Genomic DNA, 17969 nt, shown 5'->3' with positions numbered 1-17969 from the left:
GCAGAGAAGCAGCTCATTAATCACCACAGGCAGTCAAATATGGAAAAAAAAAATTAAAAATGGGGAAAATCTGCACATGCAAATTAATACTTAAAATTAATGCCATACACAGACTGTCCTTTTGCCTCCACTAACTCCACAGGGCAGGGGCACCACATGAGACCATCCCAAAGGTAAATCTAGACTTTTGCTCCCCTCTTCTTTCAAGGCATGCCTCACCACAGTCTTTGGAAAAATATTGTCATATCAAAAGACAGAGCACTCCTTCCCCTTGCATTACCTGTGAACCTGTTACTACGATCTAATATAAAAGGAATAAACAAAGAAAAAGGGGATTTCAGTTCATGCCTACATTCTGCTGAACACCTACCCCTACCTACCTTAAGTCACTCTCCCACTACTGCTGAATACAGTTCCTTTCATCTCCTACAAGACAGGAGAGCAAAGAAAAGGGATAGCTGTCTAAGAAAACACTGGGGCTTTTGGGGCAGGCACAGTAAGCATTACAAATAAGCACCCCTAAAACAGTCATAGCTTCAAATTTTCTGACTTTTGCATTCAGGCAGCTGCTTCCAAATCAGAACAACTGAGAAACCAGCTACCACTCTGTTAAATAAACTATTAGGAACTGAACACTTAAATTGCCAAAGAGCCTTTCAAAATTTTCTTCCTCACCCTTATACATAACACCAACTATTAATACTGAACCCAAACATGAAACAGAAATAGCTTATCTCCTTGAAACCGCACAACGCTTTGGCAAATCCCGCAACTGCAAGTCCATCATTAAATGCTTTTTTGGATACATTTCATCTTATTTTCACTCTTTTAGATATTGACTTCTAGAAGTTTAATTAGGGGCTGGGAAGGGAGCACCCAGGAAGATGATAAATTACATCATCTTCAGTTAGTTTTGGAAAGACACTCTAGAAGTTTTGCTGGGTGTGTGAAATAACCTGATTGAGTAGTAACACTCGGCTCTAAGCAGCCTGCAACTGTGTCTGCATTGAGTGACAAGTCAGTATGAAGAGTCTCCTCCCTGTTCCAAACAATTCGTACCCTTTCATGTCGAATGTAACTATCTGTATGTGCCAAGTCCAGACTCACAGAAGTTACAGCAGGTTAGAGAACAAGTTGCTTTATTATGACTAAAGCAATAATGTTATTTAAATATTTGTTTTTATATAAGCCTAAACCAAAACAAATCATTTTCTCCTCTATCAGCAGCTTAAACTGTTGTCTTTCAGCCTGTGACACTACAGGATAGACTAGCCCAGATATATCTTCATGGAAATTAACAGAAACTAGTATCAGCACCTTCTTTCTGTAAGACACTACCACCACCCTCACACACTCCACAGGAAAAAGCTCTCAAAAACAGGAAAGAAATCTTACTCTTGAGTGTCTCATGATGACACTATGCCATGTTAACTCAAATGCAGATTCAGTCAAACTATCAAGTCTGAAGTTGCAATATTAAGCAAAACTTACCTGACTTTGAGGAACTTCATGGTCAGCTCCCCAAAAGAGTGCCATACCGAGAGAATAAATATGGACCTGTCATAAGACACAAGACAATCGTCAACCCATTGAACGGGACTGTAAATGCAAAGCAGAACTTTCAAGTAGAGCAACTAACTTAACATCATTTTGCCTATATATATTCCTGGTATTTAAACTCAGTTGTCTTTCAAATTGTTCTTCTCCTTTTCCATGAGGGTCAGAGAAGCAAATCCTACTGCTACAAAATGTACTGCATCTAATCAGTGCCTCTGTCCTCTCTGTTCAGTTTTAAGCTTTCATCTCACATTGAAGCCAGAAGCACACCTAATCCATGCGAGCAGCCTGGATCAGACTGCATGGTTGTGTCCAAGGATCCTTAAAATTTCAGTCTGAAGGCAAGGCAGACCTTAGCAGGACTCAAAATAGTAGTCTGTCAAGAGATCGCTAAGATTGGGATCACAGAGAAAAAAGGAATGAACATAAGAGTATCAATGTATAAAGCAGTCATCTTAATCTATTATTGATATTTTAAGATACAAATATTAATCATTACACATATAATTAATGAATAATATCAACATTAATGACATCAATATATCTTTAACATATTAAGCCCATCAAGACAGGGAATAAGACCTTTAAATACTGCAGAATTAAGAGCACAAACACATACTGCCCCTGTAGGTGACTGTGAAAATAAAACAGGCAAGTGCATAAAAAAAGCAGTTTTTCTGGACTGTATAGGTAACATACACTAGTGATGGCTCTTTCTACCAAGTTATTACTAATATTTGTGCTATGTAAAGCAACAAGTTTATTAAATAATTGTGCAGGCAATGAACAACAATTACAGGGACAGAGATAAATTAGAAGTGATTTGCTTATGTCATACTCTTCACTAACTAAAATCAAAATATCTTACTTAAGTCTTAGGGATATACATCAACAAGATCTGTCCAGACTCAGGTACTTCATAGACAGATTTTAAAAACTTAGGTGTAAATTGAATGCACAAAGGTAATGGACGGACTCAACAGAACCTATGAAATTATAAAAATCATCTTCTTCCCATACTAAGTATGTAGAATTGTTAAAAATCACACATCTAGAACTAGTTTAAGGTTGTACAAGAGAATTCATTTCTGTACTGAGGAGTCTCTTAGCCTACTCAAGACAAGAAAACATATTCTCGAAGGCTCAGAAAAAGGATGACGCATAAGTGTTTTTCTTTTTAGACCAGATTGCTTGAAAGACATTATACCATTACTGCACTGTGCCAGGAATTAACCCAGAAACGCAAATACGATGTATTTTTAGATTTCTATTGTAAAACAGAAAAAAGTTTCCTTTTTCTGTGTTCGGAAGAGCAATACAAAGCCTTGTGACATGGTAAGGAAGTAAATACTAAATACACCTGAAAGCAACATGCTATTAAAATTGTTCTCACATATTCATCACGCTTTATTCATAAAAAAAACATGTAGATGTGGCACTCTGGGACATGGTTTAGTGGGCATGGTGGTATTAGGTCGACAGTTGGACTTGATCTCAGAAGTCTATTCCAACCTAATGATTCTATGATTCCAAGTACTTCAGTCCTAAACTTCTGCCACTTAAATCTTGTGGGATGGTCTCTGTCTAGCACAGCATACGAATCAGCACAGGACAGAAAGGTTTCCATCAGTATAAGGCAGCAATATACCAGATACTGCTGACACATGGTTACTCACTGGTATGGTGCAGTCCAGCTGACTGACAAACACTGAAGACAGAGGAACAGGGTCAGCTGGTGTGCATTCAAACACAGATTTGCAAGAAGGATACTCAGGTAGAGAAAAATAGAGAAACAATGTTTTTCTTTGTGATAAAGCTGGAGAAGAATGCTGGAGAATTTCGTTGCAATTGCGCTCAGAAGGGAAAATAAGGAGGCAAATTTTGTAGCCAGTGGCCTGTTCTGGCAGGACTGCAGCAGTGCTGTACACAGGTGCAGATGAAACACAGCTTTATGCTAGACATAAATATGTCGCCATCACTGTGTACCTAACACAGGCTCACCCATCAGCCTCCTCTCCCTGAAAGAAAGCACTGGCCACAGAAGTAAGGTCTCTCTCTGTTCCATGCAAAGAACAGAATAGGACAGAAGTCACAGACAAGCATCAAGGGTTCTCAGTTAATACCGCTGCCCCATTCAACCAGAAACATTATCTTTCAAATACCAAAAAAAATCGTTCTGTATCTGGTTTATTACCCATTACCCTTTCAACTGAAATACTAGAAAGTCTTCCTTACATATCCAGATATACCACAGCTACACAGAAAAAGGTCAATATACTTTCAGGATAACAATGCATGCAAAAAAACCTTTTCAGAAAAAAATACCGAAAACAACTACCACATAGAAAAAACAAACAAACAAAAAGTGCAAACAAAAAAAGACTCTCAACCTCTCCCATCCCCCAAAAATGCAAGAACAGCACTTCAAAAGTCTATTACCAAAATTGTTAATTCTAATCAGAGAAGCGGTCACAGTCCTAAGTCCGTTGGTGTTCAAGAAGCATTTGGACAACACTCTTAGACGTATGATTTAATTTTTGGGTTGCCCTCTGTGGAACCTGGAGTTGGACTCGATGATCCTTCTGGGACCCTTCCAACTCAGGATATTCTATAATTCTAAGCTTCAACATAAGGGAAAATATTTCCAAACTCAAAAAGTGCATCATCCTCAACAAAATAGTTTTGTACAACCATGCAATCAGACCTCTAAACTAAAGCATGCTACCTTACTAATCTATCTGAAACCAGCTTTCAAAATAAAAGCTAAGTGAAACACCTTGTGATGAGGTACTCTGTCAACTCCATCAATGGTATTTCAAGTCTTGTATTAAATTAAGGATGTTTTTCAAGTACAGCATTTCAAAGTTACTTATAAGCCACTACTAGATAGAAAACAAAAATGTATCCACTACATACCAGTTAAACTCATTCTTGGATTTTAACGTAATGCCTGCACACATATCATGCAATTCTCTCCTACTTCATATATCTTAACTTCAAAAATCAGTCATATTGCTGCTTGACTGGTGTTTTGACAGTTTCCCTTAGAAATTTCTAACTGCTCATTATAGTTTGACAGCCTTAGGTTGTGTCAGATACTCAGGAAGGGAAAAGAAAAAAAAGGTGTGTGCAGCATTACATCAAGTTCCTTACGGAAGCGATAATTCCATCATGAAAACTAGGCAAAAACCATCTATTGAAAAATGGTTCTAAAAACCCAACAATTTTGCGAATTTCAAATGACCAGTAACTCCTAAGTGGTTTTGGACAATACTACCTAATAAATGATCATATTTAAAACACCCTTCTCTCTCTCCAGATGAGGTAACATTTGATTTAGAGGCACGTAACATGCATATCTTAAAAATGAAAGCATTTATTAAAAATCTCTAGTTAATTTTTGTATTATGATACTTCTAATTTTTTCTACAATACATAAATCAACGTTCAATTCATTTCCCAAATTAATCTTTCATTATAATTTTGAATGGCTTGCTTACTCTATTTCCAATAAGCTTGCAGTTATCTCAGACTTATTTTGTATTCCAATTGACTGGGTGTCTTGGAATCAAAAGGGTATCCATTGACTGACTATCATTTTTTCTAATATTTATCCTTGAATACACTGCTACTTTCTGTTAGCAACTAAAGTCATAACTCAAGAGATTAATGCAACCCAGTCACACTGTTACAAGACCTTAAGAAACAAGATGTTTTTCTGGCTTCAGCAGCTTTCAGACATGGTCCGATTTCAGAACAACCAAGAAGGACAACACTGAAGATTCCCAGTAAATGAATTCAGTGAACTACAGCAAGTTGTGACAGAACAAAGCAAAAAAAGTTTGAATATGTTAAAAGTCATCTCAGTCAGCATGTGCAAAGCAAGATCTAAGAAACATGAAGTAAACACATCAAGACAAATAACCAGCGTACCATCCAACACACAGTTTAAGAAAAACGTAAAGGGAAACAGTCAAAAAAAGAAGGATGTGCATATAAGCTATTTCACAGCCTTACTAACTTCAACAAAAAAAGCCGTAACAGGACAAAAGTTTTTGTACAAAGCTATGTTTCAGTAGCTTTCTCCTTCCATACAAGCAAGGCCAAGAGGACTGATAACACTTGAATCATTTTGCACAAATGTACTATAAAGTGTAGTTCTCAACCAGGGGATTATAGGCCAGTACTCCAGCTACTCCGGTCTTTTATTTTCCCTGATGCATTATCAAAGATTATTTTTACATACACTGGCATATACCATTGCAATCGTTAAAAAGACTTCAATTCTTTGTACACAGCGGTACATTTCTAAGAATTCAGCTGGAGGGTCTCACATGAGCAAATGCCAGATGAGTAACTCAGATCCCATCTTCAGATTGTGACTGTCCTTCACTGTACCCAGATATGACTACAATACTGGGAGAACAGCTGTGTGATTTATCCACAAGGCTTTAAACTGAGAACAAGAATGGTAGCAGCAAGTTTTCCTCAAATGTTTTTGTACCATCCCAGGCTATCAGAACAGTTAACTTCTTCCCCCCAGTGTTTGCAAAACATCACAGAAATCAAGTAGAGTTCAAACACAAAACAGGTTAATTCATCTCAAGCCCAAAGCCTGAAGCTTCAACCTAACACTAAAGCTGAATATCACAAGCTAAAGGGTTTTATTTAGTTTATATGTGACTGTATGAGTAATTTGCTTACGTAAAGCCAAAGCTTTATGTCTATTTCCACATTCAATTGTTTCCCAACGAAAACAGCAACATAGTTGCTGCTGCCTAGAGTCTTAATTTTGTTATCACCTTCCAGCAAGCAAGGTTATACTGATATAACGAAATAAATTGACCCAGTCATAATCAGAGAGGATTAATCAATGCTGTGTATGTGCAGAATGCCAGTATTTGGTCATGGCCTATTGATATGCTGTGTGCTGGCGTTTACAGGCCACAGTGGTCCCTCTGAGTATTCCCCTCCTAAAGATTAAGAAACATCATTCCATGGCTCTTAATAGTAACTGTTCTCTATTTATTTCAAAAACAAAAAAGTAACACACAGAATGAATACTGGCACAGAACAAAGAATGCAATCAGCTCTGACAAAGGTCACAAACATGTAATTTCAAAACTTTTTTCTGGTGTTTTTAAAGGCTTGTTTTGTATATTAACTTCCGTTGGCAGGAGAGGTAACCTTACTGTCTTCAGTGTTGTCTCTCTTCAAAGAAGATAAACAATTCCAACAGTATGACTACAGAGCTTGGCAGCTGTGTCCTCAAGAAGTGATCCCAAATTTGCAGTGATGACAGTGTTATTTTTACTTCTCTATTAAAACTTTGAACCTAGATTACTAATTGCTTATAGTTCTGTCAGATAAAATTATATACATATTTTATTATACCATTAATTCTGAGTATACCATGGGGCAAGAAGGATGTCTAAAGGGCTTGCAAGCAACTGAGGAAACAGCGATTTTTGGTAGGTATTCAGTGATACAGTCCAAAAGAAAACCAACTATATACAAGATTTAGAAGAAAAAAAGCTGCAAACACAAAATATTCAACACAGAAAAACATGTTTTAGTAGTTCCTATGCACACAACAGCAAATGATGCCAACACTGGTTTCCTCTGGAATAAGAGCATGTTGCTGTTCTTCCTGGAGGAAGACTGCCAAACATCATAATTGTTCCCAGATTGCAACACTAGCTGCAGCTAGCTTCCTTCTCTAAGGATCATTGATCCAGAGAAGCCAAGGACACCGAAATAGAGCTCAGCTTCCTTCCTACTCCCACGTCTAAATATCTTTGACTAGGCCGAGGGAATGGTTTTCTGGGGAAAGCATTACCATCTGCAACAAATTATTGTTAAGAAAACATTTGATAAGCTAGTCATTTTGATTGTGCATATCAGTCACCTGGAGATCACACTTTACCTGCCTGAACATCCACCCTTGGACAGGAGTTAAAAAAGGAAGGTGGAAAGGAACAATTTTGCACACAACTGAGGAATACTTATGTTAATTAAAACAAACTTTTTCTTCTGACATCAGTGTAGGAATATCCCATTTTTTGTGATACTTTTGCTTACCCCTCAGATGCATTTTGCCAAAAAAGTTTAAAAAAATTGACACTGAAATCTTTCAGAAAAAGGCCAAGTATTGCTTACTACTAGTTCGATGGTCAGTTATTCTGTGCAGCCATTGCCCAAGTATGGCTGTCACTAGCACACATGTGACAGTGACCTGCACAGACACTTCATATGTGCATACAAACCACAACCACTATTCCACTTTTATGGACAAGAAGAAAGTAGGAGGATCCCTCTCCCTCTCACAAAATAAATCAACAACTACACATACAAACCAAGAACCACAGGGGAGACAGTTTAAGGCTATTTTGTGAAGTGATCAACAGCAAAAGACAACAGCTGTCTGCCAAGGAAGAGGTACTGTACCTTTTCAATATCTGACAGAGATGGTAGAGAATGGTTCTGCAGAACCTCTGGTGCTGTGAATGCTCGCAGGTCTTGTTGGGAGGTATTTTCATCAGTAAATGATACACTGCCAGATGGAAGCAACAGGAGAGACCATGGAGAAATGATGAATCCCAGAGAAGCAGGATCAGCTGCATTTGAAAGGAAGAAAAACCAAACAACCCTGAAATTAAAGCAACATTGTTTGATGCCCTTCCTTGATGTTATTTCATTTGCTCAAAGACACATTTAATATTAGCCTACATATTATTAATGGAATAGATTAATGCTTCATTTTCCACCTATGGTGCTTCACAATCACAACCACCATTTCAATTTTAATCACACTAAGGAGTAACGCCTATCTTTTTTGACTATTCTTTGCTATAATTCCCACAACCAAACTCAGGAAGAGCCTGCTAAAATATTTACAAGCTCTGCTGTCCTCAGTTAATTCATTTATGTTACAGTCAACATGTAACAGGATCATGTTTTGTAGGGTACATGTCATTAAGGCTAACTCCTACAATAAGACTGGAGTTAGCTGCTATGCTAATACAGCACTGCTGCAGCAGCAATGTTCTGAAGAGAGAGGGCAAAGTTAGTAGAGAAAGGAAATACTCCTTATTAGAGTAGCTGATAGAACAGGATAAAATGGTGAATTTTGGGGGCACAGAAGTCTTTTTTAGCCTAAAGAAAAAAAAAATTTCAAAAGTGAAAAAGAAAAAATAATTCTAGGCAGCAATGGAAGTGGGCAAAGAATAAACCTGAAACCTTAGTAAGATCACTCATGCCAACCCTGTGAATAACACCTGAAAATAGCTAAACAAGCACTGAAATCAGAGAACCAAAACAGCAAAGAAAACTTCCTATACCATGAATATGCAATTTGCCAGCTAGGTTTCTGATGTCTGATAACACTGCTGTCAAACTTCTGGCCACAGACCTACCAAAAAAAAAAAAAAAAAAGGCGGGGGGGAGGCAGCAGGGGGGAAAGGGAAGAAACAGGCTGCACACACAGAGTAAGGTGTTAAACCCCAAAATCCACCTTGAAAGTAAAAGTTAACTAAGGCAAGAAAGAGAGACACAAAAGAGAGTCAAAATATTTTTTTCTACTCCTTCAAACAACACTGAAGGAGACATAAGCTTCTAAGTAAAAATAAAAGTTAACTGTTATTTTTCCATAGGCAAAGAGGCAATTGCTCTGTTTTCTGCCACACAATATATCAAACATCTGAGGAAACATGCATTTCAAGGCTAAGTCTTCCTTTTCCCTCTACATAGTAAGCAACAACAGAATAATAATTTCCTCCTTCAGCTCCACCACTAACATTTTCCACTCTCCTATCAGCTCAGGATGTTCCTACAGTGCTGGTTCCTAGCCTACTCAATTATCTTGTAATCTAGAATATTTCTAATCTCCTAGGAAATGTATTAAATTACTGCTTGCAGGTATCAGATGTAAAAGGATCTACCAACTGGGTCCTTCAATTTCTTCAACTCCCTCCAAAAGAAGAATCCTTTTAGGCCTTCTACATTCCGTGACACCAAAGCAAAACTATACTAATAACTTGGTAGTACAATTATACAGAAAAACCACCTCAACTTTCAGATCCTGAAGCTCAGAAAGTTTCCCCTCTTACCGATGTGTATAAGAGATATCATTTGGTAGAGAACCTAATAATTCATTTTTCAGTCTAAGACTAACACATACATTTGACTGAACATACTTAAATAGCTATTGCAAAGTTTTGCTTTAAAAAGGAAGAGAGACCATTGAGGGCAACAAACACGCTAGAAATGGAAAAATCGTACAGAGTCTACTTCAAGTAGTTATTGCAACTTGTTTAACCACCTGAGAAACAAAGGAGTTTGCTACAGTTTTTCTAATGAATTTTAAAATACCACTGTACTTTGCTGAAAGCCAGTACTACAAGCTTAGGATTCACAGTGCTGAACTGGTTTCGCCCCCTACTCTGATTTTTATGACGTAGAAGAGAGGCTCAGCCTTCTTGCCTCAGGGGAATGTATTTCATTGCTCCAGCTTTCTCCCCTGGATCCAAAAGAAGTAATTGATGGATGGTATCTCGTCGTCTAAACTAATTTACGCTCTCACACAGAACCGCTGAGCTCCCCCATGGAAACCAGAGGTCTTTGTCACATTAAAACCAAAAAAAAGTCTAAAATCACATAAAACACCCTAAAAAAAATGAAGACGAAACCGTATGTGATAATCTCTCTCCTATACACAGAAGACAAGATCTCAGTGGGTTTTCCTATCCTATTTCAGTAAGTAAAATCACAAGGGACAAAGCACCATGTTACTTGAATCTACCAACGTCAATATAAGCTAAACTAAATAAAACATACGGCTCAACTAACAAGCTGTACAAGTATCTTTCTGTTTCTAGACCTCCTCCAGTGTGATTTCAAATACTTCCCAATATTGAATGCATCAAGGTGTTATAAAAAAATACAATCCAACTGACAACAAAGAATTGCATCTGCTGAGCTACCTGAACAACATCATACAAATTTGGCCAAGAGAAGAAATTCTAAATTTCATGCAGACATCAATTACCAATCCTTATGCCACAGTACACACCCTCCCTCTTCCCCACACTAATCCAATCAACCCCTAGCTACAAAAAGATTTAAGCCTGGAATCACACTCTTTAATGACCAGGATAAAATATCCACTTGATACAGTAGTAAAAATAATCCATCATGTCCAAGATCATGGTTTCGCTGCAGTGTGTAGCAACACACTTGGCATGAAGCAAACAACATTACCTCTACAGACACCTTCTCTTAGCAGTGGCAACGTCAAAGCCAGAGTTCAGAAATACCTCATATTGTGTAAAAACTATCAAATATATACATTTAAAAATAAGCTGAAGAAAACTCCCCCAGCAAGAACTTTAAACACCACGTATTGCAGAAGTAGTTGAAATTGAGTTCAATCGACTGAACTAAATAAAATTTTAATTTAAGAACAAAAATAACGTTATCTGTTCCTCCCAGCCCCAACAGATGACATTTTACACTACACCTCTAACCCCGCTTCCTCCGACCCTTCCTATTATACATACATGAGAAAATATTACATTATATATAGCAAAACATTTTTAGAAAGACGACCTTAGTTGGCCATCAACTTCCAAAAATAACCCTGCAGGTAACTACTGGAGTTTTCACTAGTTCTGTGTGTGTACACCACTGATACAAAAAAAAAAAAAATTCAAATATTGTAAGATTTCTGCATAAAAACCCCAACTCAGGAATGTTAAGTAATGTGGAGGCTTTATTCTTAACTTAACATTTTGTATGACAAAGACTTTAAATACATATGAACTCTTCATATTCTGAAACATACTACAGAAACAAGAGGTAATGAGACAAAAACATGATTTAGTTTTAAGAACAATATAAAACCCCACAGCCTGAAGTCTTCCCAATACTAATTTAAACAAACTTTTGAGCATGCATTTGTCCTCCACAGATGTAGAGGCTGAATTTATTGATCCATGTGAAATACTTCTATCCACATTCAATAGTCTTCATGATCTGAAGCAAGGTATAATGAATGTGATTAACTGTAAGTTTAGAAAAAGGGTTGATTTTGAATAAAATAACTCATTCTTCATTTCCTTAGGGCATGCATCGCAATCCAAGACAACTGTCTGAAAGCTCCTACCATGCAGATTTAACCTAAGAAAAATATTTTTAAGTAACACTGCTCTTACCCTTTCACGTGTTTGTAACATAAGAAAAAAAAAAGTAACAAAGATGCAATGCATCAAATAGCCAGGAACCATAGGAAAACAACAGAAACCAGTTTCCAGTCATAATATTCATGTCATCGTCTGTTTAGGCTTTCAGAAAAATTTACAAGAGCAGTAAGGGAAACATACTCCTCAAAATATAGAGGAAAAAGAAAAAGAAAAAAAAGAAAAAAAAAAAAAGAGATTCAAACCACTCTAAAACACTGGCGTTCAGGATATGGCCCCTGGTCAATTTTCTATCCAGTAGGCTTTCAACTGCGCTAGAGCTGCCAGCCCTCTGAGCTAACTCCAGAACTACGCAACTTGGTAACAAAACACTTGTGAGAGCACAAGTTCATCAAGCAGTGCCAAGACAGAGACAAAAACGTAGTCTGACTTAAAGTGAGAGTGTGAATTGGCTTTAAATGCAATAAAACCTGAAATAATCTTCAGCTACACAGCATGTGCCAAACAAATGAAAGACTCTTAGAACAGTCCTTTACATGGTTTAACAGGGTACAAGTAGCCAAAGATGAACCCCCCCCCCCCCCCCATTGTAAGGGGCAGTACATTTAGGCAGAAATTTAAAACAGAACCATTTTACAATATTGATGGCAGTTAATTTTGAATTCCCAAACTACATACACAATTCAAGCTCCTTCATTTTTGGTTTTTTTTTTCCTACTTCTCTCTTAGGCCACAGCCGTTAGCAAAAATGGTTGGAAGTGATGTACATTTCAGCTCTTACAGGACACAAAAGAAATACATTTAAAAAGCACAGAACAATCCAAAAACATACACAAGACTTTCAACACTCATCTTTCTCTTTGCTTTTCTGTATAGCCCTCACTGACACAAGTAAGATTTCTCCTAGTGCACAGGAAATTGAAGATTTCTATGCTTGGGCCAGGTTGGAGGCAGGCAGACGACCAATGTGTCTCTAGACAGGCCAGGATTATGCCAGCACAAGGGACCACTTACGCTCTATGCGCTATACTCCTCTGAGCCGGTGCAACATGTCCCTGCATGCCTGGTGTGCAGGGGAAGCAGCATTACAGCACTTCTGCTCCCTCCCCCTTTGGCACTATGGACTGAGCAGAGAGTTCCAATGTGATACTGAGCCACTTGGAAAAACAGCAGGAGAAACACTGAGAGGCTAACTGAAATTTACTCTTTCCTGAGAATACTGGAGCAAGAAATAGGGTGAACAACTAATTTCTGAGATCATCCATATTGTTCCTGAGTTGCTCCCTGGTCAGCATAACACCACACTACACTTTGTTACCTTTACCACAACCAGCAGAGTTCTGGAAAGAGCGCAAGTAGTAACTGGGATTCATTTGGGGGGTGGGGGAGTGGGGTTGTGTTAAAAAAAAAAACCAAAACAAAAACCTTACTAAAACCCACAAAAGCCTAATCTCTTTCCTTCTGAGCAACCAGAAGTTATCAGAAGGTGAAAGAAAACCATTCCTCAATAGTTATTGGCAAAGGGAAAAAACAATCATTTAACACCTGCCAGCAAGGAGTGGCTGGAAAATTAGGATTATTTTTTTTTTCCCTATTGCATTTTCCCTCTTGTCAACCAAAACAATCCATTTCCTCCTCCATCCCTTCTAGGTCTATGACTGCTTGGGACCCATCACTAAATAGTTCCCATCAACATATTTCATACTTCACCTTCCTTCTTTTCGTGATACTTACCCAAGCTAAGCAGATGCAACAATATTACTGGCAACAAGATTTACAGGTCCCTAAAAAACCACAATTGTCCTTCACATCCACTTTCAGAGGGTATCACTTCTCTTTACATAAATCATTTCCCATATACAAATTTGCAAAACAATCAACTTGTAAAGTCTCTCTTTGCTCAACCTACCTTTCTATTATCACTAATATTTTCCCCTTCTCTTCCCCCTCCTTTTAAACATGTTTTGACATGTTTGAAACATAAGGTCCAACTATTTTCAGAATCCACAACACACACTTTAGCCTAGGAGTGGCCTGAGCAACATATGAAGTCTTTCAAGTTTTGATAAGTCTTTTTCAGTTAAACCTACAAAATTAGAGGGATGCATGGTTTATAATTCTCAGCAGCAGAGATCATAGCATGCTCCTTACACTTATTCTTACATTTGAGATACTTCACTTCAAAGATCTGTTCCTTTGACCTCATGGAGTACCAAGGACAAGATAGAGCATGTCTGAAACAACTGATACACCCTCTCAACAACAAAATAGTTACTGCAGACAATTAAACAGATTGAAGAGAAGGGCAGGTCTGGTATCGGCCTTTTCAAATCTCCAGATTAATCTCAACGTCACTAGTACAATTTATGTCAGATCTGCAACTGAGTACTACATTGTCTTTCTCCTCCGTTTAACAGCTTATAATACACTGACAAGACAGCTACCAGAGTTGATCTAAATCAGTGATTAACAACTGGGCATTTCAATCTACTCTTTTATTGCTTATAAAGATTGAAATCAATTTGTATTTTTAAAGAGTTCAACGTCTGTTAGAATTGTAAATACAAAAATAGGCATAAAAATATGCACATTTCTGTATTGGTCACTGAATTAGACACGGTATGGTATGTGATTAGCCATGTAAGTCACGGATTTTCATTCTATGATTCTTTTATTCAGTGTTTTGATGGATAAGAAGATAGACTCACTAAAAGACATACAAAACTTTTATAAATCAAGAAGTCACCAAATCTGTAACAGAAGCTTGTTTTGGGCATTTTTCCCTAATTTCCTGAAACAAGTTTTAAGTAACAAATTATTTGTTCTCAGTTGATGGAGTAATAGCAAGGATTCTCAAGCTCAAACAGACTATCAAAACTCTACCAGGATTACATAAATAAATAAATGGTTACTCAGGATGATAATTCCTTTAAGCGTGTGTGGTTGCTAGGCTGCTATGGGGAGGCTGCCAACAGATGGCAACTTAAGAGTTAAGGCTTTCCATGGCCTTTTTATCCCCCTCATTTCAAAACAATTGGACCACAAACTGTTGAACAATATACCTTATTTTATTTTGTTAATGAAACACAACACAGAAAATGCTCATCAAAGCTTTCGTTTTGTTACAGAACAACATGGTCAGGGACTCCAGAGCTATAGAAGGAGGAAGAAAAGAGCCCCTCTGAGACTGGTCAGAACTGAGCACGCTGTGAAATTGCAGAAGCTAAAAGATTATCTCACTGCCCTCTGTCCAGGAGCAACTGGTCAATTCTGAAAAATTTTGGAAACCCATCCTCTGTCATAGATTAGCTCTTCCATGGTGTATATTAGGGCTGAAATTTGACCAAGGAGAAGAGCACTTCTCTAGGATCCCCCATTTGCTACTAGTCCTCCACAAAAAAAGTAACAAAACTGAATCAGACAAGCCTACATGAACCTCTGCATTCTTCTCTGTTACTGCATCTCTGCATCGCATCTTTACAATCCAGCACAGAAACTGATATTCAAGATGACGACTAAAAAAGGTTTCTACATTGTTTCCATAGTGAAGCCAACTCTTCATTGAAAACTGTCTGGTTATCCTAATCTTGCTGGGAGGTCTGTCAACCTTAGCTACATAGTAAAGCTCTTTCATTTGGGTGTCTCTTGAAGTGCATTTTACCACAGGGCTATACCCCAGGTTAATTAATACTACACAACTGAAAACAGTTTGCTGAAGTAGCAGAAAAACAATTCAATAAAACAGCTTCATCTCCAAGAACAGACAGATTCTTTGGGCACTGATTTTACCTGAATTAGTGTTTTAGCCTTTGCTGATAGGCAGTTAAGACCAGAAGCTTCTGCCACCTTAGCCAGGCTTGGCTGGCAAACGTTGCCCTACCTTAAAAGCACATACCAGAAGTCCTGGGGCAAGCTTTCATTTTGCACGCTCATCTTTCAGTACTTGTCCCTCTGAAGGGGGGCTGACTGTGTTTCTCATTCTCAATGCTTACATGCAGCCTTCATATTAATTACGATAACTCTTTTCTGCACTACTCTCAGGCTACGAAAGGGTGAGCTCTTATTTTCAGTGGAGACTACCTTCTTGAAAAGAATTTAGACCTAGGATAATGTCTTAAGTGGTTTCACTACTACATACTCATGCTACTGTGATCTTTCAGGTAGATTTCAAGGTGGAGCACAACTTGTTGATTCCTGTAAAGCGTACAGGAGTAATCCTTTAATCATTCAAGATCTCTCTTTAGTAAAGGTCTCACTTGGTCTCAACAATATGCCCTCTTTAAAAAAAAAATAATAAAAAAATTATTCCTCTGATTCTCTCAGAGACAACAAAGAGAGAAAGGGAGAGGAAAGCAGATGCCAGCTTTCCCTTTCTTGCAATACAAGAAGCAAAGGGACAGGACAGTCAGTCAAATCGCAACAATAAATTCCGCATTCCCAATAAGGAACACTTCTTGTCACACATGGGCTGTAAGCTCATGGTAAAGGGGAAATTTGTATGAAATATCAAAACTACCCATAATTTGCCTACCAAAAAATATTTCAGAGAAGTCGATAAAATTTCATATTTATAATGCTAATTCAAGTGCGACGAGAATTCAAATGCCATATGGCAGTTTCTGCCCACATCTGCCTTCTTTGGAGACTTTGTGAGTATCAACACAGCCCACTTTCAGAAGTTGAACAATGTACAAGACAGACTGCCTAAAACAGATCTTAAAAAAAAAACAAAACCCGAAACAACTCAAGTGTTGAATCTTGATGAAACCAATCTTGGAAGCCAAACACATGCAAAAAATACAATACATTTTGCCCTCAATAATGAAGATGTGCCCCTTGCATAGCAATGTGGCAAAACAATGGCTATGTTCAAAGTGCGAGCTTTTAGTTTTTCCTGAATAAAACTGAACAAGCTTATATATCCATGCTTAGATATAAGGAAATGACTCCCACAAATTTGCTGAAATACTAAGATGCATCATAGGAACACATCTATCTGAAGTCAGATTAAATATTGAATTTTTCTGACATCTTTGAGTTAAGCTTTTATTGCTATCAAAATCAAAAAAGGGGGAAATGGGCTTAAGGATTTGCAGATATTAAAGAAAGGAAAACATAAGGAAGAGGGAGGGTTCCATACTTAAACTTAGTGCTAAAACACATAATCATTAGCAGTTCTGCAGAGCCCACTAAGTTGAGGGGTGTAGGATAAGAAATACTTACTTCTACTCCTTTAAAGTACAACAAGCCACCACAATCCTCTCAGTACCTATATATGTCTCGCTAATTGCATTCTGGAAAATGATATCTAGCCCTCTGGTCAAAGTTTTCAGTGGTTCACCTTTGTCTTGCTTGAGACTAAATCTCTTCAGAGCAGACTGGTCATAACTGTACTGTATTGTACCTATTTGTATGTCCCAGACCAAAGTGCTCCAATGGTCTCAGACTTATTTATAATTCTTTCTGTGTTTCTATCTCATTTCAATGAGTCCAAAATAAGGCAAAGACTCTGTTGGTAGCTTCCTACCAAAGCGAAGTTGTCACATGAAATTGAACGTGCCACAGGTCCTGAGAGAACATGAAGTGATGGTTGAAAACATCCTTTGGGCTGGGGTGCAGATAGGCACTTTACCCAAAGATAACCTAGGAGCAAGTATTATTTGGGTTCAGAGCCCAGGAAGAACAAGGGAGTTCACTTACATGACACAAACATAACCAAGATGTTTCCAGTTCTGCATATATCAGTCTTTAAAAAAGCTTACCTTTTCTGAAGAGTTCTTGAAGGCTCTCTGCACTTTGATTCAAAATAGCCCATATTTCCTCTTCTTGCAATGGCCCCCCCCGAACCTCCAGAGCCTCTGCCAGTGACACATGCATGTTACCTGGGAAATGAGACAGACTGATTTAAGAATACACGAGTTACTTTCTCCTTGTGTGTAGTACTCAAGTAGCAATAGTCAACTTTCAAGTACAAAAACTCTCTAACATTAATAGAACCCATCAAATATAAATACTACAAAATACTCACCATGATGATAAAGAACTTTAAGCACTTGCTATTATGAAGAAGAAAAACTTGGGTTAAGAAAACAATGATCCATATTAATATTGTAGGCTACTAAATCAATAAACTCAACAAGCTGGCATTAGTCACAGAATCATAGAATCATTCAGGTTGGAAAAGACCTTTGAGATCATCAAGTCCAACCATCAACA

The 17969-nt window shown here is 37.8% G+C and overlaps 1 protein-coding gene across 3 annotated transcripts in view; it reads right to left on the bottom strand.

Annotated features, from left to right (window-relative positions):
• The window catches only part of PTPN13 (protein tyrosine phosphatase non-receptor type 13), a 95271-nt gene extending 77641 nt beyond the window's left edge, over positions 1–17630 (bottom strand). For all 3 annotated transcript variants that reach the window (XM_086464763.1, XM_009955774.2, XM_086464765.1), the window contains exons 1-3: positions 17516–17630; positions 8005–8174; positions 1492–1557 (exon numbers count right to left, since the gene is read on the bottom strand). In XM_086464763.1, coding sequence (XP_086320889.1) covers positions 1492–1557; positions 8005–8174; positions 17516–17630 — 351 coding nt within the window. The remainder of the gene's footprint in view (positions 1–1491; positions 1558–8004; positions 8175–17515) is intronic.
• Positions 17631–17969: the final 339 nt, after the last annotated feature.

Source organism: Leptosomus discolor, chromosome 4 (genome assembly GCF_034619465.1).
Source record: "Leptosomus discolor isolate bLepDis1 chromosome 4, bLepDis1.hap2, whole genome shotgun sequence".
In the NCBI taxonomy this organism is placed as follows: Eukaryota; Metazoa; Chordata; class Aves; order Leptosomiformes; family Leptosomidae; genus Leptosomus; species Leptosomus discolor.
This window is presented reverse-complemented; position numbering and strand designations above follow the sequence as displayed.